Raw genomic sequence first — 27,458 nt, forward strand, 5'->3', positions numbered from 1 at the left:
GAAAATGAAAACAAACTGTTCAAAATCTGTGAGATACAGCAAAGGCAGTCCTAAAAAATAAGTATATAGCAATACAAGCCTTTCTTAAGAAACAAGAAAGATCTCAAATACACAAGCTAACCTTACATCTAAAGGAGCTGGATAAAGGACAGCAAATAAAGTCTAAACCCAGCAGGAGAAGAGCAGTAATAAAGATCAGAGCAGACATCCATGAAATAGAAACCAAAAGAACAAAACAGATCACTGAAACTAAGAATTGGTTCTTTGAAAGAATTAATAAGATCAATACCCCCCTGGCCAGATTTATCATAAAGAAAAGAGAAAGGACCCAAATAAATAAAATCATGAATGAAAGAGGAGAGATTGCAACCAATATCAAGGAAATACAACTAATTATAAGAACAAATTATGAGCAATTATATGCCAACAAATAGGGTGATAAAGAAGAAATGGATATATTAAACTACCAAAACTGAAACAGGAAGAAATAGAAAACCTGAACAGACCCATAACCAACAAGGAAATTGAAGCAGTAATCAAAATCTCCAAACAAACAATGAGTCCAGGGATGGATGGTTCCCAGGGAAATTCTACCAAACATTTAAAGAAGAACTTTCTTCTTTATACCTATTCTTCTGAAGCTGTGTCAAAAAATAGAAATGGAAGGAAAACTTTCCAAATCCTTTTACGAGGCCAGTTTTACCTTGATCCCCGAACCAGACAATACCCCACCAAAAAGGAGAATTACAGAAAAATATCCTTGATGAACTTGGATGCAAAAATTCTCATCCAGATACTAACCAATAGGATCCTACAGTATATTAAAAGAATTATTCACCATGACCGAATGGGATTTATTCTTGGGCTGCAAAGATGGTTCAACATCCTCAAATCAAACAATGTGATACAGTACCTTAACAAAAGAAAGGACAATATTATCCTCTCAACAGATGCTGAAAAAACATTTGACAAATATCAATTTTTGATTAAAACCCTTCACATTGTAGGGATAGAGGAAATACACCTCAATATCATAAAAGCCATATATAAAAGCATATCATGAAAAGTTCAAAGCAAATATCATTATCAATGAGGAAAAACTTTGAGCTTTTCCCCTAAGGTCAGGAACATGACAGGGATGACCACTCTTCCTACTATTGTTCAACATAGAACTAGAGGTCCTAGCCTCAGCAATCAACCAACAAAAAGAAACAAAAGTCATTCAAATTTGCAAAGAAGAAGTCAAACTCTCACTCTTTGCAGATGACATGATTCTCTATGTGAAAAACCCAAAAACTCCTCCCCCAAATTGCTAGAACTCATAGAAGAATTCAGCAATGTGGCAGGATATATAGTCAATATACAGAAATCAGTTGTATTTCTATACACTAACAATGAGACAGAAGAAAGAGAAATTAAGGAGTCAATCCCATTTATAATTGCACTAAAATCCATAAGATACCTATGAATAAAGCTAACCAAATAAGCAAAGAATCTGTACTCAGAAAACTATAACACACTCATGAAAGAAATTGAATATGTTCCATGCTCATGGACTGGAAGAACAAATATTGTTAAAGTGTCTATTCTACCTAGAGCAATCTACACATTCAATGTAATCCCTATCAAACGTGTGGATTAAACTGGAGGGTATTATGCTGAGTAAAATAAGTCAATCTGAGAAAGACAACTATCCTATGGTTTCACTCCCATGTGGAATGTTAGAAACAGTGCAGAGGATCATAGGGAAAGAGGAGGGAAATGGAATGGAAATTGGAGAGGGAGACAAACTATGAGAGACTCTTACCTATAGGAAACAAACTGAGGGGAGGTGGTGGGGGGATTGGGCAATTGAGTGATATGCATTAAAGAGGATAAGTGATGTGATGAGCACTGGGCATTACATGCAACCGATGAATTATTGAACTCTACATCTGAAACTAGTGATGTACTATGTGTTGGCTTAATGAATTTAAATAAAAATAATAAAAAAATAAAAAATAAAAAAATTTTGAAAATAGAGCTACACTACAACCCAGCAATTGCACTACTGAGTATCTACTTCAAAGATACAAATGTAGTGACCCAAACGGGCACCTCACCCTAATGTTTATAGTAGCAAAGTCCACAATGGCCAGACTATGGAAAGATGTCAGATGTCCATTGACAGATGAACGGATAAAGAAGATGTTGTATATATACAATGGAATATTACTCAGCCTTCAAAAAAACAAATCTTGCCATTTGCAATGATGTGATGGATCTAGAGGATATTATGCTAAGTAAAATAAGTCAATCAGAGAAAGACAATTATCATATGTTCTGACTCATATGTGGAATTTAAGAAACAAGACAGAAGATCAGAGGGGAAGGAAGGGAAAAATAAAACAAGACAAAACCAGAGAAGGAGACTCTTATCATAGGGAAAAAACTGAAGATTTTCAGAGGGGAGGGGAGGGGACACGGCAGGTGGGGAGAAGCGATAACTATGTGAGGAACATTAAGGAGGGCACAAGGTGTAATGAGCCCTGGGTGTTATATAAGACTGGTGAATCACTGAACTCTACCTCTGAAACTAATAATAAATTATATGTTAATTATTGAATTTAAATTAGAAATATGCTAAAAATAAATAAAATAAATGTATGTAGAAAGATTAAAAAAAAAAGCAGACATGAACTATTGGGACTTCATCAAGATAAAAAGCTTCTGATAATGAAGGAAACAATCAACAAAACTAAAAGGCAACCTATGGGATGGGAGAAGATATTTGCAAACAACATATCTGATAAAGGGTTAGTATCCAAAGTCTATAAAGAACTTACTAAACACAAAACCAGAAAAATAAATCATCCAATCATGAAATAGAAGATATGAATAGAGATTTTTCCAAAGAAGATATACAATGGTAACAGACAGACACATTAAAATATGCTCAAAATCATTTATCATCAGGAAAGTGCAAATCAAAACCACCTCACACCTGTCAGAATGGCTAAAATTAACAACTTAGGAAACAACAGATGTTGGTGAGAATTTGGAAAGGGAAACCCTCTTACACTGTTGGTGGGAATGCAAAGTAGTGCAGCCACCCTGGAAAACAGTATGAAGATGCCTCAAAAATTTAAAAATACAATTACCCTACAATCTAGCAATTGCACTACTAAGTATTTACCCAAAGGATGGAAAACACTGATTTGAAGGGGCATATTCACCCGAATGTTTACAGCAACATTATCAACAGTAGCTAAATTATAGAAAGAGCCCAAATGTCCATTGACTGATGGATGGATAAAGAAGAAATGGTATATATATACAATGCAGTATTACACAGCCACAAAAAATAATGATACCTTGTCATTTGCAGTGATGTGGATGGAGCTAGAGCTGAAATAAGGTGAAATAAGTAAGTCAGAGAAACAAATAAATATTATGATTTCACTCGTATGTGGAATTTAAGAAACAGAACAGGTGAATATAGTGAGAGGAAGAAAAAAAGGAAGGCAAACCATAAGGGATTATTAATAGTAGAGAACAATTGAGAGTTGCTAGAGGGGAGGTGAATGGGGGATGGGTTAATGGGTGGTGGATATTAAGGAGCACACTTGGTAGGATGAGCACTGGGTGTTTTATGTGCGTGATGAATTACTAAATTCTACTCCTAAAACCAGTAATACAGTATATATTAAGTAACTAAAATTAAAAAAAAAAACTTGAAACAAAAAAATTAAAAAAGAAAAGCCCTTTTGCTTGAAATATTCCTTCCCCAGACATCTCTTTGTCTCATGACATGATTTCATTCAGGTGACCATTTGAAAATCATTGCAGAGAGGATTTCTGATTAATTTAAAATAGCCCATATCAGTTTCTATCTTTTTATTCTTCTTTGTTGTTTTTGTTGTACTTATCATTATTCAAATTATGATGTATATTTACTTATTTTTGTCTCTTCCATTAAAATATATTAACTTAATTCCCGATACATGGTAACTATCAAGTAACCATCTGATGAATAAATGAACTTAACATTTAACTTAACATTTGCTTTCCTAAAAACAATTGCTGCTGTTTCAGTATTTTATTATACAAACCTCTATCAATTTGAGTTAAAAGGTTATATCAAAGGTTATTCAGTTGTTTTCATTATTTTTCAGATATACATACAGCTAAACAAGAGTTACAGCTGTATAGTGTAAATATCTCAAAGGAACAAGCTGTGTCTCATATTGATTTAATATAACATTTAATTTTTTTCTTGTTCACTGCAGTGAATCAGCATCTAAGGGAAATAAATGCCCTTCTAAATTCACCCAGAAAGAATCTGACTCAAAAATTTATTTATTTTTAAATATTTATTATTATTATTATTTTAATTTTAAATTTTTTTGAGAGAAAGAGTGGTGGGGGGAGAAACAGGGGAAGAGGGAAAGAGAGAATCTTAAGCAGTCTCCATACCCAGTGCAGAGCCCAATGCAGGACCCAGTCTCATGACCCAAGGTGAAATCAAGTCAGTTGCTTACCCAACTGAGCCACCCAGGAGCTCCTTTAATAGACCTGTACCCCTGGGGATAAAATATATATGTTTATAATAAACAAATAAATAAATAAATAAATAAATAAATAAAATATATATATATAAATTTTTTTAAAATTTTCCTTTAAAAATTTTAAAAATTTAACTGGAAGCAGTTTATGGAGTACCTGCATCACAACCTTTAGTTGGTATTAGAATATCCCAAGGAGAGAGGGTTATGACACATGGAACACTTTTCTTCACAGAGAAATTTCCCATCAGAGCTTTGTCACCATTAATTTGTATTTAAATATTTAAAATATATTGTAAAGGTTAGAAAGAATTAGTAATAAAACTCTTCCATCAATAAGCATTTTAGCAAAATTTTTGTTATAAATTAATAGTTTTAGTTTTACTTGATAGAACCACAGATGGAAATAGGTTAGTCACAGTAATATTAATACTGAAAACTCATCCTATCAAAAGCTGTTCAGTAGGCTTGTAATAACAAAGTGATATCATTTCAGTCTCTTAGATACACCTCCATTTCATTATTAAAAACAGAGTCATAGCAGTGTAATGACCAAATGTTCTGGTAGCCTCTGATATTGGAAAGAAATTTATTTAAAGATATTAGAAAGAAAATTAAATATGTAACAAGTACACACATTTGCATATTGACCAATAATCTAGTAAACACGTTTTTTAATGCTAACAATGTTCCATTAGTATTCATTCACCACTCTTTTTTACTGAACAAATAGAAACCTACTATATGGTATAAGCCTAAGGATATGTCAGTAAGTGAAACAATGTCACCCTCATGAAGCTTACAATGAAGGTTCTAACACAGTCAGAAAAATAAATGAGTAAAAACTACATAGCATATCAGATGGCAATAATTCCTATGGGAGAAAAATAGAGCAACTTTTGTGTAATAGTGAATTAGGTTGCAGGAGTAAAACATTTAATAGAGTGGTTAAGGAAACTCTCACTGTGAAGCTGGCCTTTGAGCAAGACTATATTGAAGTGAAGAAATAAGACATGCATATGGTAGGGAAAGGTTCTCTTAGGCAGAGGCAACATCTTGTGCAATGACTCTAAATCAGGAATGTGCCGGGTGTGCTTAAGAAGTAGCAAGTGGTAGACATAAAAAAAACTTTATTATTTTTAATTGCTTCAAAAGATAATTGATTGTATTAAGCAAAATTAGTAACAACATATTATGAGTTTTATACACTGTGGGATTTAGAACATGAAAAAAAAAAATGTTTTCCAGAAATAGCCCCAGGGATGGAAGAAAGAAACTGGAAGAATACAGCATAAACTTCTTATATCAGGTGAAGTGGTATAATATTATTTGAAAATAAACTGTAATAATATAAAGATATATATTGCGAATCATAAAGAGATACTTAAAACTTTTAAGAAAGAGTTATAACTAATAGTAGAGATAAAGTGTATAATAAAGTGGAAAAAAATATATAACTGACTAATCCAAAAGAAGGCAGAAAAGAGTGAAAGGTGAAAAAGAACAGATGAAACAAATACAAAGCAATTAGCAAAATGGTTTGATTTAAATACATTGTGATGAGCACTAGAGGTTGTATGTAAACGATGAATCACTAAAGTCTACTCCTGAAGCTAGTATTACATTATATGTTAATTAAGTTGAATTTAAATAAAAACTTAAAACAAAATACCTACATACATACATACAATCGTATCAGTAAGGACACTAAATGTAAATTATTTTTAAAACTCCAATTAAAAGGCAAAAATTACTAGATTGGTTATAGAGGTAAGACCCAACTAAATACTGTCTATAAAAAACCTACTATACTTATAAAGGTATAAATTAAAAATAAAAGGATAGAAAAGTTATGTATTTTACAAAACCAATTAAAAGGAAGCTATAGTGACTCTATTTATATTTGACAAAATTGGACCACAAAAAAAACCAGGGAATTATGGAGAACTAAAGATGATGCATAATAATAAAGGAGGTAATTTTACCAACATAGCAATGATAGAACGATCCTAAATGTGTGTGTAACGAATAACGGAGCTTCAAAGTACCTGAAGCAGATACCATTATAAGTCACAGCAGAAATCAACAAATCCACATTGATAGTTTGAAATATCAACACTCCTTAGTAGCTGATAGAACTGATAGACTGAAGAAAGGAAACAAAATATCTTAGGAACATTATCAACCATCATGCCCCAGCTGACATTTTTAGAACGCTCCATCTAACAACAGTGTAATACATACTGTTTTCCACAGCCTACGGAATGTTTACCAAGAAAAAACACAATCTGGTTCACACCCCAACAAATTAAAAATAAATAAAATCTTAACAGAAGAATCAACCTATAAATTGATAACAGAAAGATATCTGGAAAATCCCCCAAATACTGGAAAATTAAATAACAACTTTCTAAGTAACTGACTTATGGATTAAAAAGAAGTCACAGTTAGAAATACTTTGAAGGAAAAATTATCTAATGTATAAAAATGTGTGGGATGCACCCAAGACAATGTTTAAGAGAAAATTTTATAGCTTTTTAAATTTCTTTTTCCTCTTTTTTAAAGATTGTATTTATTTGTTTGTTGGGAGAGAGAGAGAGCACACAAGCAAGGGGAGTGGCAGGCAGAGGGAGAAGCTACTCAGCAAGGAGCCTGATATGGGGCTTGACCCCAGAACACGGGGATCATGACCCGAACTGAAGGCACGCGTTTAACTGACTGAGCCACCCAGGCATCCCAAAATTTTATAGTTTTAAATTCTTTCAGTATAAAATAAGAAAATGATAGTGTTACCTCTGCCTTAAGACACTAGAAAAAAGTAGCATAAAGTAAACCAAGACAAAGTAGAAGAAAGGAATAATAAAGATAAGAGCAAAAGCTAATAAAATTGAAAATAGAAAAACATAGAATCAATAATCACCAAAAACTTAAAATGACCCAAACACCCATCCACTACTAAATGGATAAATTGTAGTATAACCATGCAATGTACCCTTCCTCAGCCATAAAAGCCAACACGTTATACATGCAACAAGAATGCTAAATCTCTCAATGGTTTTATGATACATACAAAAAACTAAGAAAGAAGTTAGACACAAAAGGCTATATACAAGACTATATACTGTTTGACTCCATCTATATGACCTCTGAAAAAGGTAACATTTTAGGAGCAAAAATCAGAACAGTGATCCCTAGAAACTGGAGCAGGAGTAGAAGATTCACTATCAGTGGGCACAGGTAACTTTATAAGGTAATGGATAAAGTCTGTATCTTGATTGTATACATTTGTGAAAACTCACAGAACTGTACCACTAGAAGAATAAATTTACTATAAAGGAAAATTAGGAAGAAAATTCTCATGAATATAAAAGGCAAATCAATCCTCTGGAGCATCATGCATAATTATAGTGATTGCACTCAAGGAAAGTGCTAATGGACACAGAGTAGGTCCAAAGAAAGGAATTAAAATGATTAAGGGGCCCCTAGAATTGCCATATGAGTTTAGAGTAGAAATTCTAGACTCAAATCTGAAAAGAGTATAATGCTGAGTAGTGTCATTATCAAAAACTTGTTTAATGAATCCCCAAAAAGAAAGTGTTAAAAAGAGTGGTCATCCTTTAAAAATAAAATCATGTGAAACAGAAATTAGGACTTCTGAAAAGAACACTTTATGAAACTCCTTCTAAGAGGTTGTGCTGATGGGAAACATGGTGGAGAAAAAGAGAACTTGTGCATGTTCATAAGTATTGAAACCACAGGGGTGCTTGAGTGTGCAGTCAGTTAAATGGCTAACTCTTAGCTTTGACTCAGTTGTGATCTCAGGGTCCTGAGATCAAGGCCTGCTTCAGGCTCCATGGTCAGCATGGAGTCTGCTTCAGATTCTCTCTCCCTCTGCCCCTCCTACTTGAGCTCTCTCTCTCTCCCTAAAATGAATAAATAAATATTTAAAGAATATATATTGAAACTATCTATGGCAACTAGAAAATATTGTAGGGTATTTAATCTCTAGTGTTGATAACAGGAAAGCAATGCTGATTATTACATGATACACCGTGTCCTGAGGTTGTCACTGGCAACACATTGTTAAGCTGGATGGGCCCTTATAAGTGAAGTTCATGACCTTAAGGACATCCAACAAAAATGATTTATTTAGATGTAAGAAAAGAAGAACTCCTTTTCTTCTGTAACTAATATCTTGATGGGGTTCATGCATTTATGGCAAGTATTCTTGGAAAATCCTGTGTATATTTTGCTTGCTATTTTTTTTTTTTTTTTTTTTTTTTTTTTTTTTTTTTTTTTTTTTTTTTTTTTTTTTTTTTTTTTTTTTTATTTTTTTTTTATTTTTATAAACATATATTTTTATCCCCAGGGGTACAGGTCTGTGAATTTTTTTAATGTTAAGACTCTCTTAGTAAGTCTTAGTCCTTACTTAGGAAGATTACCCTCCTTCATAGTAAGATTATTACTAGGTACAAAGTTAAGCAAGGTTCAGGCCATTCCATCTCCACATGTTAAATTATAACAAGGTGGGGGGAGAAAAATCATAAAAAATACACTTCATTTAAACCTTACTCTATGGCATAAGAACTTTTTAGTGTTCATTACTTTGAAATGTCTGTTCTAGAGAGTAGAGGAAACCTATCACTTTCCCAAGTGGAGAATGGAAGTTTGTAGTTAGGAATTTTCATTTGTTAATTATCTGGAGTATCAGAAGGTATTCCTTAAAGATCCCCTGCAGTTACTCTCAAGGGAAAAGTATTCACATCATGTTCACAGACTGAATAGTCCAATCTCTTTTCGTATTCTTCAGTTAACATGGCAGTAGGTGAAGGTGCCTTCTCGAAATTTTAAACAAATATTTGTCACAATGAAAAGAAAAATTTCTCACTAAAAAAGAAATCTGAGTACCTAACACAGGTAATATTCAATGATTATTTAATGTTATCCTGAATAGAAAGTTGGGTGTCTTTACTGAAAAGCCTTTCTGGTTCATGTTTGCTTTTTTTTTTTTTAATATAATTTTTTCTTTTTTTTATTAACATATAATGTATTATTACCCCGGGGTACAGGTCTGTGAATCACCAGGTTTACACACTTCGCAGCACTCACCATAGCACATACCCTCCCCAATGTCCATAACCCTACCTCCCTCTCCCTATCCCCCTCCTGCCGGCAACCCTCATGTTTGCTTCTTAGAGTTCCCAATCTTCAACTCACTGGACTATAAAAAGAGCTACTAATTATCACTTATCCATGGGCAAAATTTTCTTAAAACACATCCCTACATTTATTTCACCCCCACATAATTAGTGTTAGCTAATCTTGGCCATTCCATACCCCTGGCCCATGGCTGTTCAAGAGTAGACAGACACTTTTTGGCCAATGATATAAGGTGGGGGGAGTTGGTTGGGGGATTTCTAGGAAAGATTTCCTTCCTTTAAAAAGAGTCAAACTCAGGGCCACCTGGGTGGCTCAGTCCATTAAGCATCTGCCTTCACCTCAGGTCATGATACCAGGGTCCTGTGATTAAGCCTCATGGCAGGCTCTCTGTTCAGAAGCCTTCTTCTCCCTCCCCCCTCTGCCCTCCTCTTGTTCATGCTCTCTCTATCTCTCAAATAAATAAATAAATAAATAAAATCATTAAAAATGGCTCCTTTTCTTTTCCTCCAGACACTATGTGTCACTATGTGACTCATGGGACTGCTACAGCTACCTTGCAAGTCTTGAGAAAAGCCAGCCTGGGGACAAAGCTGATTCACTAAAGAACAGCATAGGGGAGAGAGAGAAAGATCCTGGCTCTCATGTAATACAGTTGAGCTGCTAAATCAAATAGGACTAAGATCAGTCCTGTTTTTAGAAATACTGTTATATTAAGTAATTTTTCTTCTTGTGTAAGCCAGTTTGAGGCTGGGTTTTTAATTAATTGTAATTGAAAGCACCTAAACTAATACACATTTTTAAATGTTAATTCCACAGCTTTAACTACCTTCCAAGAATATGCAAAGGGTTTTTCTTTTCCTCCCTAGAATTAAAGATTCAGTTCAAGCCCTATTATAACTTTGATATAGTTTTGATAGTTCAGACACAGGCTTTTGTATTACATGCATATAAAATACTGAAAAAGAAAACTGTATAACCCAAACATTGTCTATATTTTATGCAGTTTGGATGCACCTATTAAAAATGCTTGATATGTTAATTACAAATATTTCTAGCAATTCTTTGAAATCAGGTCTTCAGGATTTTCCTTGGTAAAGAATTTTAATATTTATATATTCATTCAAAAAATAGTTATTGAAATTTTTTACTGGTTGGGGGTAGAATGGTTAACCAGATATATTCATAGAGTTCACAGCCCAGGGGGAAATGCAAACATTAAAAAATATTATAGGAATATCTATATTATTATCATAATGAAAACTGCTCAGGGAAATGCAAGGTGTTCTATGCATATAACATGAAAATTTTATCTAGTGTAGGGATTAGAGAAGATTCCCGGAGGACATTTAAACTAAAACCTGAAGGATTATCTAATTAGGTAGTTAGATGTGCTAATCAGGCAGAGGAAGCAGCACATGTTGGGTGAGTTGAAGTTTGACAAATTCAAATACTGAAATAAGATCGGGATGGATTAAACACTGTGAGTGTGAAAGAGAACAGCCTCAAGTCACTGCAAAAAGATAAACAAAATAATTCCACAAACATTTTTTGTGTATGAGTATTCAAAATTAGCTCTATAAATCTGGGCACTATTATATAAAGTTTATTAATGAATAATAAGAAAAATATACAAAGTTCATCACATTACTCTGAATATTTTTAAAATTTAGTTTTTGTAAAAATATGAGAAAAACAGCATTAACATGGATACCATAGACAAAAAGTATGCAAATTATAGAAATATTACCTGTGATCTTTATACATATAAACATCCTAGCATATTATTAACATTCTTCTGTTCTTTCTACCTATATTTCATATTACTTTATATTATTCTATTACTCTCTTCAGCCATTGATTACATGCTAATTTATTTTTGCTTGTGTGTGTAAAATTTTTCTCCAAAATTGTAAACTCCTAAAGAGCAGAGGTTTCTCTTCTACTTCCAAAAGGCCCTTGCATGGCAGTTATTTAGAAACTCTGGTTGACTTAGAAGATTTCAACTATGACTGAGTCACGATGAACTCCAGATACAGAACTTGCCAGTATTTCATGGAGATAAAGAGGACATAAATCAACATTTGACACACAACAATTAGGAACAACCATAATAACTTCCCAGAATCAAATCAAGAATTCCTGGTCTGACGTTTTATTCTGTTCCCTGAGGCTGCAGAAAAACAATGACACATGTCATCTAATCATAAGGAGAGCAGCAAGACTGTCCCATTAAAGTTTTAAACTTCAGATCAGGTAATAGGCAAGGCATTTACTTTTTTTCCTCAAGTATGATCCAGGAATCCTCTTTTAAAATATTGACATAAGAGAAATTGAAAAGAAAAATGCTAAATTACTAAGAAGCGCATATCACCTCCCCTTCTAAACAGCACGTCCAGCTGATCGGATCTCTACTGGATCTATACCTTCCATGTCCAGTCTCTTCTTTGTTTCATGAAATAGCCTTATGGTCTCTCAATAACTTTTCTTTTAAACTTAATTCCATTTCTTTCAACCAAAATAATTTTACTCAGCCTCATCCAACACAGCATAATATGCTTCTTGAGAAATCACAATCTGCCACTTGTGACCGAGTTTGGGAGAATTTTTTTTCTTTTTTAAAAGGAAGAGGGAAGGCGAGAGAAGCAGAGGCAGAGGGAGAGAGAATCTTAAGCAGGCTCCATTCCCTGCATAGAGCCCCATGTTGGACTCAATCTTACAACCCTGAGATGGTGACCTGAGCCTAAAACAAGAGTCAGATGCTCAACTGATTGAGCCACCGAGGCACCCCTGAGAGAACATCTTAAGGGACAGAATTAAAGTGCTATTAGTGACTGAAAAGCTAAGCATATACTCTCCTGACAAATATTTTGTGTATTTGTTTATGTAAAATACTTTTGGTATGCCAATCTTAAAAAATCTTCAATATTTTGTCTATTATTCAAAAAGACAAAATAGTTATAAAGAGTGCTATTAGTTACAATAAATTTGAACTGCTATATACTTTATTATATATATTTATATAGTATATACAAATTTATTTTACATATATGCTATATAAATATATATATTTATAGCTACTATATAAATATACTTTGCTATATACATATATCTGTATGTGTGTTTATCTGTATATACTGTTTGGTATCTGTGATATATATATATATATATATATATATATATATATATACACATATATGTACATACACACACCACACATTCTGTTTGGTATCTGTGATATATATATATATATATATATATATATATATATATCTGTGATAGATATATCATAGTGTCCTATTGTATTGTCCTATTGTATTGCTATGTAGTTTCTAGCAAATAGAATTGTTATGTAACAGTACATACTATACAATACAATACAAAACTATATAGCAAATAAATTGCTATGTAGTTTCTAGCAAACCAAATAATTAAATACATAAAATTGTTTTTTAAAACGCAGTTACTTTTAATAAGCAGCCAGTGTTCTTTACTTAGATTCCTGTATGACTGACTGATATAAAGGTTTGTATTTCAGTGGTATTTTGCAATCCAGTTCAGTGGGAGGAGGTATGATTAAGATATAAATGTCCTAGATATAGGAGATCAACAATGTTCTCATTTGCAATTAATATAATCTGCATGTTAAATAAACAAAATTAACATGTCCCAGAATCTTTCTGTCACATTTCTGAAGGGCCAAGTATGAAAGAGGTAATGAGTAGGTTGGAGTGCTAGATTGTATATAGAGAAGTTTAAGAGTTTCTCATTCTCATTTTCCCCTCAAATGCTCAATTGTCTTATCACTGATGAATTAACTAAAATATCATGCAACCCAAATGCTATTTCATTAGACTTACACTTCCTTCAAATAGTCATTTTTTATTTTTTGAAGGTCTGAGGATATATTAAGTGGTCATCTGGTAATTAACTAATTGCTATAGTAAAATTATCTAATTCCCAGTAGTTTAAAGAAAACCTATGTAGCTATGGAATCACATAAAATCATTGGATTTTAACTTCTGAACTTTTATTTATTTATTTGTTTATTTTTCTTAAAGATTTTATTTATTTATTTGACAGAGAGAGAGAGAGACAGAGAGGAAACACAAGCAGGGGGAGTGAGAGAGGGGGCAAGGAGCCCATCAAAGGGCCCGATCCCAGGACTCGGGAATCAGGACTGGAGCCGAAGGCAGATGTTTAACAACTGAGCCACCCAGGTGCCCCTAACTTCTGAATTTTTGAAGAAATCTTACAAACTGTATATATAGTTTAAACAGTGTAAATATTAAATTTTGTCTGTGTAAGCATACTTCAGATTCCATTATTGAATTTCATAATCTGATAGATTCTACTTCTATTTTTATGAATGGATCAATAGAAATTTACTACTATATTTACATGAACATCCATTAATCAACTTATAGTATTACATCTGCCTGCAGATAAAAACTCTAAAAAGGAATTACAGCCAGAGGGGAACTTGGGCAGCTCAGTTGGTTAACCGTTTGCCTTTGGCTCAGGTCATGATCCCAGGATCCTATGATCGAGTCCTGTATCTGGACCCTTGCTCAGTGGGTAAGCCTGCTTCTCCCTCTGCCTTATTCTCCCCACTGCTTGTGCTCCCTGTCTCTCTTTCTCTCTGACAAATAAATAAATAAAATCTTAAAAAAAAAACACAAAAAAACCCAGAATTACAACCAGAAAAAAACTTATTTCATAGCCATATGAATATTAATAGCCATATTTCATTAAGTACACTGCAGGATTTAGAATGCAATTCCCATATATTTTCTCCTATACAGTTAAACAGTTAAGTACCATAAATGCAACATTAGTATATGAATCAAAGAAAATGCAATTCTAATAGGTAGATTCCATTCTAAATGTTTATTTCATTTATGTTAATGAATAGGTAACACATAATTAAAGCAGATAATCCAGTTCTAGGCACCTAGAACAACTCCTTACACATTAACCTTGTATCAAAGTATATTTTATTTAAAATTTATTTAATCATTTCCAGAAAGACAGTCTTGAATATAGTATCCTTTATCCTCATTAGTTTAGAGATATGCATGTTCTCCCTGAGTTCCTGATCCACTTTAAAAAAAATTTTTTTTGAGGGAATGTAGCTTGATCTTTGAACCTGAATTCCAGTTTAAAAATATCACACATAGGAGATATGTAGATTAGTTTATTCTCATTGGGTACTAAGAATATAGTCAGTTGGCTTTACTATGTTCCTTGATAATAAATGGAACTCTTTGCAACTCTATTTCAGTCATGCAAATTTCAAACTAATGGAGAGCCCTGAGAGAGTCAGGACAAATCATACAATACAAATAGGTCTACACAACACTACTAAAAATTTGATTCAAAAGCCAGCAGTTTATGAACGAAGCCATTCTCAGTTAATAAGCTGTATCCTTCCATGTTGCCAGTTTCATTTAAGTAATGCTTAACATTTTTAAAAGCTGTTGTCAGCAAGAGAATAGTGACAGCTAATCAGTTAAATAAATAACAATAAAGAGAAATGAATGGTTTTGCCAATTTTAAAGAAGTATTAAATACTGACTAAATTCTTGCTGCTCTTGTTGGGCCAATGGGTAAGGAACACAGGAGCAGTCTTAAGCAAGAAATAGTTGCCCCAAAGAAGATGAATCATGAAAGGCAAGGATTCTAAGTTTATCTTTTCCTTGAAAGAGGGTAAATTTCTTAGGATGACTACTGATAATGCAAAAAAGGGAAGATATTTGTCTCAGCCATTTTATCTGGTAATATCCCAAGTACCCAATCACAATATTCCATGAGTTAATATGTTCTTAAAAGTGGCGAGGTATAAGCAATAGAAAAATAAATTAATCCTTCCTCTATCATGCCAGTAGCAGAAATGGTGGCCAGTAACACTAAAACAACTGAAGTCTGAGTTTAGAAATGAAGGTATAATCAGGGGATAGTAATCATCAAGAAGATGATTATGGAAAGATGAATGATAACAGGGAGAAGAAGATAGGTAGTAGGGCCATAATGGGACAGGAAATGCCTCACTGACTTAGTAGAGAGGAAAGCTAAAATGACAACACTGATGTAGTTTCAAGGTGGTGTCTATGTTATTATGTTCAACCCAGTCTGTAACAGGTCTCTACAACTTCTTCATGTCTACACATATGACCAAAATCATGAGTTCTGTGTGAAAGATGGGAGTAACATAACTGACCTGATTTTTACATTTATTTAATTGATTAATTAATTAACTTATTAATTAAGAGAGTGAAAGAGAGAGCATGAGCAGGGGGAGAGGCAGAGGGAGAAGCAGACCCCCAACTAAGCAGAGAGCCCAACGTTTGGCCTGATCCTATGATCCCAGGATCATGACCTGAGCAGAAGGTGGATGCCCAACTGACTGAGCCAACCAGGGACCCCTAGCGGACCTATTTTTAAATAACTTTTAAAACTTTAATCAAGATGAAGCCATAGAGCCTTACTTTGTATATCTTCTCTTATGATTTGACACTGCCACATTGTACTAAAGGTATCATTCATTCTAAGTCCTTTTACTTATTCAGGTTTATTTGATGAATTATGAAAAGAAGTGGTGCAGAGAATCTGTCAATGGGTATAAAAGGGGGAGATACAAGAGTTAAGGCAATTGTTGGATACCTTATAGATCAAATGATTAACTGGATTTTTTTCCCCCTTTTCTGCTTACAGTAGTTTACAGACACACCCTAAAATCTGTTTGGCACTAGATTTTTTTAAATTTTTTTTATTTTCAGGAGTTAATTTTTGCCAACTTGCTCTATCTTATCTCATCTTTTGATATGTGTGTCCAAGGTTGTTTGACATTCTTGTATCTAAGCCATCCAGTGTTTTTTAGATAGTATGAAGGATTTTTCAAATGTCCTGATAGTTTCCTTAAATCGTGTAATTTTTAAGTTGCATCAGTCATGCAACTTAAAAATTAGTAGATCACACTAATGTATATTTTCTATAGTTATATTTTAAAATAATTTATTTTTATTATATATGAAATACCTAAGTTGTGGGCTGCTATCTTTACCCCATGAGAATGTTACATAAATTACTGAATGCTATATAGTAGCCTGTTTTCAAATATTGAGCAGTAATAAATAATTAAATATAAAATCTTAAAAACTTTGCAAAATAATCAGAGACATTTAAATACATTTTACTACTGGCAACTAAAGGGAATCAGTGAAAAGTCAAAGTTTAGTCGTTTACACTATTGGAAGAAAATAAAAGGTACAGAATTGAAAATAGCAAATAGTCTCTCATATGTCTTTTTTTTTTAATATTTTATTTAATTATTTGACAGACAGAGATCACAAGCAGGCAGAGAGTCAGGAAGAGAGAGGGGGGCAAGCAGGCTCCCTATTGAGCAGAGAGCCCAATGCAGGGCTCGATCCCAGCACCCTGAGATCAGCACCCCGAGCTAAAGGCAGAGGTTTTAACCCACTGAGCCACCCAGGTACCCCTCATATGTCTTTGAATTGACTTCTCAACCTAAATTTCGAATGTGAATGTTCCTGAAAAGTTAAGGATTCAAACGTTTCATAAATAATTAAACCATATAATGAATATATGATTCAAGAGCATGAAAAATTTCTTTCTATTTTTCTCCAAATATCCATCCATTACGTTAACACATTGAACCCCATAGTACTCCAAAGACACAACATCCTTTTTAAAGACTACCACAAATAACTGGACACAGCAACACAGAAGTATTTTCTTGGTCAAGGTACTGGTTTTCATGTCTTCCTACAATTGTTAAATAGTGTTAAGAGGGTTAGATCCTATTTAGATCTTCAGAAGACTTTAGTGGGAAACTTTTTCAATATTTAACATTTTCAAATGCATTTCACAAATTTAGCTTTCATTTATCTGTGGACAAAAGTAGGCTGTAGAGTGTTATCATATAAACTGAAAGTCTATTTTTTAAAAAATGCCAGAAGTTATCACTACCAGGATTTTCACTGATTCCAGAAATTATCAAAAGAAATAAAGCTAAGTAGAAAAGATTTTTGGAAAAAAGCATAAAACCTTTACCTCATACTGATCACATTTTAAATTCATATCCATTTGTTTTAGTTGTTTACCATGTCTCCTCTAAATTGTAAACACCATAAAAGTAGAGAATGTTTCTTACACTCATATACATGTCTATGTGTATATTTATGTGCATGAAATATGTGTAAATATGCTCACATAATATAAACTCACTATAGATATGTGTATATATAGTACGTGTATACATGTATATATGTATATATATTATGTGTGTATGTAATGGGCTACTGGTATGCCATCAGTTAGAATAATAAGCATTAGTTGAATTAATGAATAAATAAAACTATAACATCTAGTCTATAGTCATTTATATGATGTTTTCATCTCTTCTACAATAAATTCCCATGGTAGAAGTTTACTTCAAATGAATTCTCTCCACTATTTAACTTTTTATTTACCTTCTGATTACTATCTTAAATTATCTCATAGGCCTTCTCAAATAGATTTGTAATGAAAGTAAACTCCGGGGTCTTGGGTGGCATAGTCGGTTGGACATTGGACTCTTGGTTTTGGCTCAGATTGTGATCTCAGGTTCATGAGATAGAGGCTCTTGTTGGGCTCCATGCTCAGTATGGAGTCTGCTTGAGAGTCCTGCTCCTTCTGCCATATGTACTCTCTCTCTCAAATAAATAAACAAATCCTTAAAAAAAAAAGTAAACTTGAAATTTTCATTTACTCCAACTTCTCTTTTCTTAGTCTCTGTTCTTCAGCTTTATGTTTATGTTTGGCATATGTTTCCATAAGTCAACAGACAAATGTTGAGGGTCTACATTGGGCCAGGAAATGTGTTTGGCCTGGGAATACAGAGAGCCGTCTGTTAAACTGTGGACTATAATTGTAAATAAATAGTTAACCATACAGAGAAGTGCCAACAGAAGTATTAATGTTTATTTGATTTTTCTTTTTCAGAGAGTGAGTGTGGGGGAAGAGTAGAGGGAGAGAGAGAAAATCTTAAGCAGCCTCCACGCCCAGTGCCCAATGTGTGGCTTCATCTATTAACCCTGAGATCATGACCTGACCTGAAATCAAGAGTTGGAGGCTTAACCAACTAAGTCCCCAGCACCCCTGTTTGTGTGATTTTTTTTTTTTTAACAGGATGGCTGTGCTTCAGGAATTATGAAGACATAATATGTGATGTAAGAGAAAATTTTCACAGTTATTTTGATTAGAATCTTCAAGGAAGATATGGGGTCTCATCAGCCATGAGAAGGAACCCTCATTTTAGGCAGAAGAAACAACTTGTACATAGGCAGTCTCCTTGCCATTCCCTTCATCTAGTTCTGCAACTGTACCAGGAAAGAGTAGAACCACCAGACTACTCTGGTCTACCCTAACTGTTCTCAATCACAAATTATATCATTTCTTCCTTGTGCTTAAATTTTTACTCAACTCTCTTAATAAAGTTCAGAGATTTTAATCTGATATAAAAGGCCCTTCATAGTCTGACTGATCATTCATTTCTTCTCATAATATCCAACCTCTGTTTGCCCATGTATGTTAAGCGTCATGACCTTTGCAAGGGCTGCGTTCTCCTAGCCCAGGATCCCTACTTCCTTCTCTTCCAATAATTCCAAATAGTTTTGGTTTTTTTTTTAGACAAAACTCAATCATTATATGTTCAGAGAAGGCTTTATGAGGTTGAGGAGTTATCCCTGTCACATTCTTTATACTTATTTTTTCATATTTTTCAGATTGTGCCATCAGGGTGTGGCCTCCTGCCACTAAAGTATCTATATTGCTGGTAACCATATCTCTTATTTCTGCCTCACCTGTGGGAGGCACCAAATTTAAGGACTAGTGGAAAAAAAATCTATACTTTGGGATAATTTAAATGGTTTTTAGAGTCTCAAGAAAGTTAATGTCCTCCATATTAACTAGCTATTAAGTTCTTTGAAATCATGGAATTTAAAAGGACTTTAAGGCTAATGCAGTGTTTTTAAAATATTTTGACCATGACCCACAGTAAGAAGTGTTCTATATCACAGCATAGAACATACACATAATCATATATCTAAAACAACAGTTCCACAATACAATACTTAGACTTACTAGTTATGATATAGTAAAAATATAACAAAGTTAATACCAGATATTACTTCACAGTTATTTAATTTAACAAAGAAAAAAACCCAAAATGAATAATACCCAGATAAACTAAGTAACAAATCAATAAAATAGCTTTGTGTTTACTCACAGAAATGACTTCAAGTCCCATTAATGGTGACAACTCCTCCTCCATTTACGTTAATGTAAACTCCCCACACTTTACATGTAGAAGAAGTGAAGTCTTGGAGGTAAGTGACTTGTCAAGACAAGTGAGCACAAAGCTGGATCCAGAACACATCTAAATCTCATGCTAGTACACTTTCCACTACACTACAGTGAGAAGAACGAACTTCTGAGAAGTTATAGCATCTAATTCATTCATTCTTTGAAACTGAGACTCTTTGCCCCTTGAGCAAAATGCCTTTACTAAGGAAGTCAGTGAACCCACTGCCTAACCTTTTAATCTCTATATCACAATCCATTTTTTTGACAGAGGATCTGTGTTAAAAATAATACCGTTCTAGAATCCAGTCAGAAGAGATACTTAATCATAAGAGATACAGAATTATAAACTCTAGATCCAACCTGTTGAGGCTTCAATATAGAAATTTCATGTGTTGGTAATAATACCTTTAGGGTGGGAAAGTGAGTGAATGGAGATGATACCAGAAGTTGGGAAGGGAAGAATTCCACTGATAGAAAAAGCATACCACAGGATTCTGAGCAAAATGAGAATGAGAGAACTTCAAGTTCTTCGCTAATTCTTTAAAACTGAAATTGTTAGGGTACTATAGTTATATGAATGTTTGTTATATATAAAAGTAATTTTTCTATCTGTACATTTTGTCTTACTCTGTCCTTATCTTTGTGAATTAGAAATGACACTTGCAGGGGTTTTTGGATGGATCAGTCAGTTAAAATGTTCTTGATTTTGGCTCAGGTTATGATCTCAGGGTCTTGAGATCAAGCCCCACATCAGGCTCTGCACTCAGTGGGGAATCTGCTTGAGATTCTTTCCCACTGACCCTCCCCCCTCACTCATGTTCTCTCTCTCTCTAATAAATAAATAAATCTTTAAAAAGAAGAAATAACACTTTCTCATATTTAATAAGAAGTATACCTCTTGTGGGACACCTGGGTGGCACAATTGGTTAAGTGTCTGACTCTTTTTTTTTTTTTTTTTTTTTAGATTTTACTTATTTATTTGACACACAGAGAGAGATCACAAGTAGGCAGAGAGGCAGGCAGAGAGAGAGGGGGAAGCAGGCTCCCTGCTGAGCAGAGAGCCCGATGTGGGGCTCAATCGATGTGGGGCTCAATCCCAGGACCCTGAGATAATGACCTGAGCCGAAGGCAGAGGCTTAATGCACTGAGCCACCCAGGTGACCCTAAGTGTCTGACTCTTGATTTCAGCTCAGGTCATGATCTCAGGAACATGAGATCGAGCTGCATGTCAGGTTCTGTGCTCAGTGTGGACTCACCTTGAGATTCTCTCTCTCCCTGCCACCCTGCCCCTCCCACTTGTTCTCCTCCCTCTCTAAAATAAATAAATAACTCATAAAAAAAGAAGTACACCTTTCATATTTAATAAGAGGTACCTATAATATGCTATATCAAGCTGTCCTGAAATGGCCTTTGGAGAGAAGCTCTCTCTATGTGTGAAATAGATCATCTTCCTCAGGCTCATGCTATTATTTCAGAGAGATTTAGGAAGGGCAAGAGCACTCATTATCTAAGAGTGCCGGAGCCTACAGGCTTAAAGTATTACTCTTCACTGAAGACAAAAATCAAATGACTGTACAATTATAATGATCACAGAAACATGACTAAGTTTGAAACCTCAGTCAGCAGACCACATGGGAAATTGGTGTCTATAGAGAAGTCAAGGATCTCTCTGAGAAGAAACAAGGTTAGACTAAGCAGGCACTTGAACGAAATCACTCATATCGAATATTAGTTATTCATTTATGAGTCTATAAAATGATAGCCTGAAATTACCTAAATGTATATACATATACAAATTTATTTACCATAAATTCATTACTTGATCAATTATTTTGGAGTTCAATTGTGAAAAATGTCACATACCTTGTAGATTTTTCTAACTCAATCATTATTTAGATATTTAGATATAAATATTTTAATTTTCATCCTTCATTCATGATACATATAATCTTAATGCTACCACACTTTTCATTATTTAGAACTAAAAATTGAAATTCCAATAAACTCTCCTTTTATATTTCAGGTTTTCCAGATATACTTCACAAAGCAATACAGACAGAAATTTGTACCAAGCTACTGATCATACCAAAGAAATTAAACTATTATAAATCGTTCTCTCGAAGCATAGGTTTTTCTAAATGTTTAAATAGAATATAGTTTGATATGTTACTGCACATCATTTCTATTTCTGTTATTTAGAAAGGAACACATTGGCTCCTTTTGTTTAAAAAATTATTGTGTGTAGAAATAGCAACAAAATAAAACTTTAACCCAAAATATAGTAACGCACATTAAAAAAAAAAAAAAACCCAAAACAAACCAAAAAAAACCATCTTATTTTTAAAGCACTCTTGACCAGCCAGCATTTGTCCTGCCTGTCTCAGGAGTTGTGTCTGTTGGTAACTCTGACTGAGAAAAGCTGAGTACTTACGCGTACATCATGGACCCAGGACTGGGGCAGCTTCTATTCAGTCACCATCTGATCTCTATCAGCCAGGTCAGGACTAGGAGGCTGGAAAAGAACGAGAGTCACTGGCAACAAGAAAGGAAACAAGTCCAACGTGTTTAGTGACTGAGATTTCGAGTCCTGATATAGCCCGATAAGAACATGATCAATTTTGTGCCAGCTAGTTCAACTCCGTGAAGTAATTATTAATACTTCATAGCACAGAGAAGCTCCAAGCGGTGGCTGGCACACAGAGTGCAACTGCTGATGATTCAGAAGACCACACTTTTCCAGTTGGGGAGGTATGATCGGCATTGAGGTGTGGCTCCAATTTGTTTAAAAAAAAAAAAAAAAAAAAAAACAACCAACAAAACATTAGAGTACATGGATGGTACTTCCTTCTTCATGAGAATTGTTATGTCTCTTCCCATGCGGTATGGTGGTGTGGTAAGAACCTGAGCTATGGGCCTGAGACAAGCACCCTGCCACCTTGCTGGTGCGACCCTGGGCAAGCTGCTTAGCTCACTGGGACTTATTTTGCTCAAAAGTAAAATGGCAGGACTGTATTAGCTTTTCTACTGCTGTCCATTTTAGTTCTAAAGATTACAGATTTTATTGAAAGAATTTATTTACCCCCAAAACACAAAAGAAGAATGTGATTGTTTTATTTTTTACTTTTCAATTTTTTTTTAAAGAATAGCTTAGGGGTGCCTGGCTTAGTCAGTTAAGTGTCTGACTCTTGATTTTGGCTCGGGTCATGAGCTCAGGGTCCTGATATTGAGCCCTTGCCCTAGGCTCCACACGCAGGGAGTCTACTGCTTGGGATTCTCTCTTTCCCTTGCCTTCTGCCCCTCCCCCCACTCATGCACCCTCTCTGTCTCCTCTCTTTCTAAAATAAATAAAACTATTTTTTTAAAAATAGTATATTTCATCTTAATGGTGTGTGAATACCTCAGTATTTATAAACAGTCGTTTTAGATAATTGAATTTTTTCAGAGATCTTGGTCTGAATATATGAACTTCTAGTGAAGATAGTAAAGTTTCAGCATGAATATTACAATTTTAAGAGCTGCTTTTAAAGGCTTAGAGCCAGGATATATTAAAGAAAAGAAAGCTTTACATGTGAGTCTTCATTGTTCTTACAGAAAACCTTTATTTAAAATACTATAAGCTATATGAATGTAATATTAACATTTTAATTATAATATTCAACAAAGTCATTAATATGAAATATATTTCCCAAGACATTTTACAAATGGAAAAACCGAGCCAGATTTTCAGTTAGTGTAATCATTGATAATATGACAAAAAAATATAACAATATAATTTTGAAAAGGAATAAAAATTTCTGAGTAAATAGTTCACAAAACTTACTGAAACACTTTACCTATGTTGAAAATTATAACTTAATTTAGTAAAAAATAATTTTATTCTTTGGAGATTTGATTTTTTTTCCAAAAGTAAAAAATCATTAAAAAAATCTAATAAAAAAGTGCTAGAAAAATTACATTAATTTTAATATGCCTATAACACACTATTATTTCTATATTATAATACTGTGCTAACTTGAAATCAGCATCATATACATATGCTTTTAAAATGTTTTTAATGTTTAAATTAAAATATTCTTCATTAATAAATTAATATTATATTTGTATACATTAATATTGTAATTAATGAAAAATTAATTAATGAAAAATTTCTTTCTATTTTTCTCCAAACATCCATCCATTACGTTAACACATTGAACCCCATAGTACTCCAAAGACAGCTCTTTATGTTAGTAAATAATAATACAGAGAAAATAAACTCTTGGCTCTAGTGGAGAAAATTATGCTATACAAGAATCACGTGAGTACAAGAAGCAGCTTTGAGGTCTGGAATGAGATGTGATTTGCATATATTTCTCATATTCATAAATATTCAAAAAAAGCAGCTCAACTCTTTCTCTCAGGAATCTTTCTTCTTATGCCATTCTCTCAAGTTATCTTCTAACTGATGTCAAATTTTCTATTTCTTTCCTTATTTTTGTTTTTTTCCTCTTCTGATTTCAGCGAATATGTAAAATAACTCCTCTTTATTCTCTGAGGTAATATCTTTACCATGGTGGGGTGGCAGCACCCTAGGGCCCTGCGTAAGATGACTGGGTTCACTTACTGGTGCTATTGTCTACTGACTATGTAACGTTTAGGAAAATTCTTAACCTTTCTACATCTTAGTTTCTTTCTCTGTAAAATGAGGATACTACTTGGGCAAAGTTTAAATGAAAGAAAAATGTAAAGAAGTTAAAATAGTGTCTGGTTCATAATAAAGCCCACAAAAATATTAGGTCTTTTAGTCTCTCCAACTCTCATTTTTTTCTAAGAGTAGTGTTACGTTGCTAATTACTTTCAATGAGCTTCAAAAGGGGAATTTCCAAATTCCCATTTATATGGTTTCCCTTTTCAGCTATTTAGTATGTCTGCACAACTTTTAAATTTTTTTAAAAAGATTTTATTTATTTATTTGACAGACAGAGATCACAAGCAGGCAGATAGGCAGGCAGAGAGAGAGGAAGGGAAACAGGCTCCCTGCCGAGCAGAGAGCCAGATGCTGGGCTTGATCCCAGGATCCTGGGATCATGACCTGAGCCGAAGGCAGAGGCTTTAACCCACTGAGCCACCCAGGTGCCCCACAACTTTTAAAATTTTAATTAAATTAATGTTAATTGTAATCTACAATTAAGGATATTGATGGATTAAGGTCCAATTAATGTAGCATTTTTTCATTTTTTAAAAGAATATTCCTTATAAGGCTGAGTAACTATCAGCTAATTCTGAAGGTTGGCAGGCACTAGTTATTTATACTATAGAAGAGAAATTACTACATGTGAATTTTATTTCATTGGTTCTTAGTACCTTCAGCACACCTTGCTCCATGTGTACAGGAACAATACTGGTTTCTATTGCTGCCTTGTTGATTGATTTATTATCAGTCAAAAGACAATAAGTGTATGTTGCAAAATGTCAATAGGGAAAGTCACTAATAAGATGACATTACATTATGACATCAAGCGGAAAGTTAAGATACTCCCAAACTGATCACATTTCTTCAGTTTCCAAAATGAAAGGAAGGAATAGGAAAAAGATAACTTTTAGAATAGAATCTAAAAGGTTTATATACATTTCCCTGTAATTTCAGAATTTATAATAAATTAGTTAAGCTTATGAACTTAATAGAGTTATAACAAAGAAATAGCTTAGCCTCATACTTAGTAATGGCCCAAGGTCTGAGAAGTGGCCTTAGATTTTTATCTTGCATTTATTAAGTCAGTCAGCATACTATTTTGCCATTGAAGAGAAAACATAAGGGGATTTAGTGGAGTTTTATACCTTCCCAAGTATGAGGACTGCCAAAGGGTGATTACACGGAAGGAAGAGACTAACCTCAAAGGTGCCAATGAATTCTATGGACTAGAATGAATGTATCATTGACTTATGGAAAAGGAAACCAAATTGAAGGCCTCCCTTTAATAGATTATAAGAACAAATAGATATTATTTGCCCAGAAAACTGAGGTAATAAAAATTAGAGACACTTACTCTAATATCAACTCATTTACATGTATCATTTCCTTGTGTTTATTAAATTATGGAAACGAGAAGATCAAAAGATGGTAAATGTGCCTTTTTTTTTTCATCTCAAGAAGTAGATTTTGGAGGTTTTCAGCTAGTGTGCAAGCCAATAGGTTTTTTTTTCCCCCTCAGATCCTAATTGTTTCCTTTAGAAAAGTTTTATTTGGAAGCAAAATATATATTTTACATGTAAGGGAAATTATTTTTTTCAATATAAATAGCTCAATTACTTCATTATAACCACCTTCAATGACATAGAAATATTCTATTATGATTTCAATATGACATATTAAGTGATTTCCTTGCTGATAAATATCTGTATTATCTAAGTCCATAAATCTAAGATAATTTATCAGTCTCTACATTTTTTTTTTAAAGATTTTATTTATTTATTTGACAGAGAGAGATCACAGTAGGAGAGAGGAAGAAGAGATCACAGTAGGAGAGAGGAAGGGAAGTAGGCCCCCTGCTGAGCAGAGAGCCCGATGTGGGACTCGATCCCAGGACCCTGAGATCATGACCTGAGCCGAAGGCAGCGGCTTAACCCACTGAGCCACCCAGGCGCCCCTCAGTCTCTACATTTAAAAATATTTCTGCTCAAATTATTTTACAAGTAATTATAAAATATATTTCTGCATCCTTATATGTAGAGTTCACTTTTTTATGCTTTGTGATCCCTCTATCATCGAACTAAATGTTGGGAAACAGAAGAAATGCACGTGGTTATACCGAATTGACTAATAGTAGTAGCACTGAGATTCTGTTTCTAATAATCAGTCATTTATTTTCATTCTTTGGGTGACAGTTTTGGAAAATATTTTATGTACAAACTGTTTAACTCTTCTGAAAAAAAATAGTAGGTTCTGTTGTTCTAGAACATTATATGAACTTCAACTCAAATTTTGGAAATTAAAAAGTATTTTACGTGACAACTGTTTAACTTTTGGGAAAAAATTGGTAGGTTCTGTTGGGATAAAACACTACATCAATTTCAACTCAAATTTTGGAAACTTTTATGTTACACTTTCAGTATATGTATAGTTTACAGATATCCTCTTTCATGATACTTTTAATTCTGGCCTTCTAAAAAGAATAGGACTTCTATGTATAAAAATGGCTTTATAACATCTGTAAGAGCATTTTTACATGGTTGAGGAAGTCTAACAATATGTGTTCCTGAGTTGTAGAGTAGTAGTCCCTAACTACTGATTAACTAAAACCTGTCAGCTTTAGAAAGAAAAAAACTTGAGCCTGATCTCCAACTTGAGTGCTAGATGCTAGGGTAGTCAATTAGGGAAAAGTTGAACAACCTCAAACTTCTTAATACCAAGGA

General features: G+C 33.7%; 1 protein-coding gene across 1 annotated transcript in view; it reads right to left on the bottom strand.

The window, feature by feature from the left end:
* Nucleotides 1–22,770, bottom strand: part of LOC101693146 (transmembrane serine protease 11F) — a 76,234-nt gene extending 53,464 nt beyond the window's left edge. The window contains exon 1 of the mRNA XM_013062354.2: nt 22,498–22,770. Coding sequence (XP_012917808.1) covers nt 22,498–22,508 — 11 coding nt within the window. The 5' untranslated portion in view covers nt 22,509–22,770. The remainder of the gene's footprint in view (nt 1–22,497) is intronic.
* Between the last annotated feature and the right edge of the window lie 4,688 nt (nt 22,771–27,458).

This window comes from Mustela putorius, unplaced genomic scaffold, assembly GCF_011764305.1.
Source record: "Mustela putorius furo isolate JIRA1106 unplaced genomic scaffold, ASM1176430v1.1 tig00000430_pilon_pilon_pilon, whole genome shotgun sequence".
NCBI lineage: Eukaryota > Metazoa > Chordata > Mammalia > Carnivora > Mustelidae > Mustela > Mustela putorius.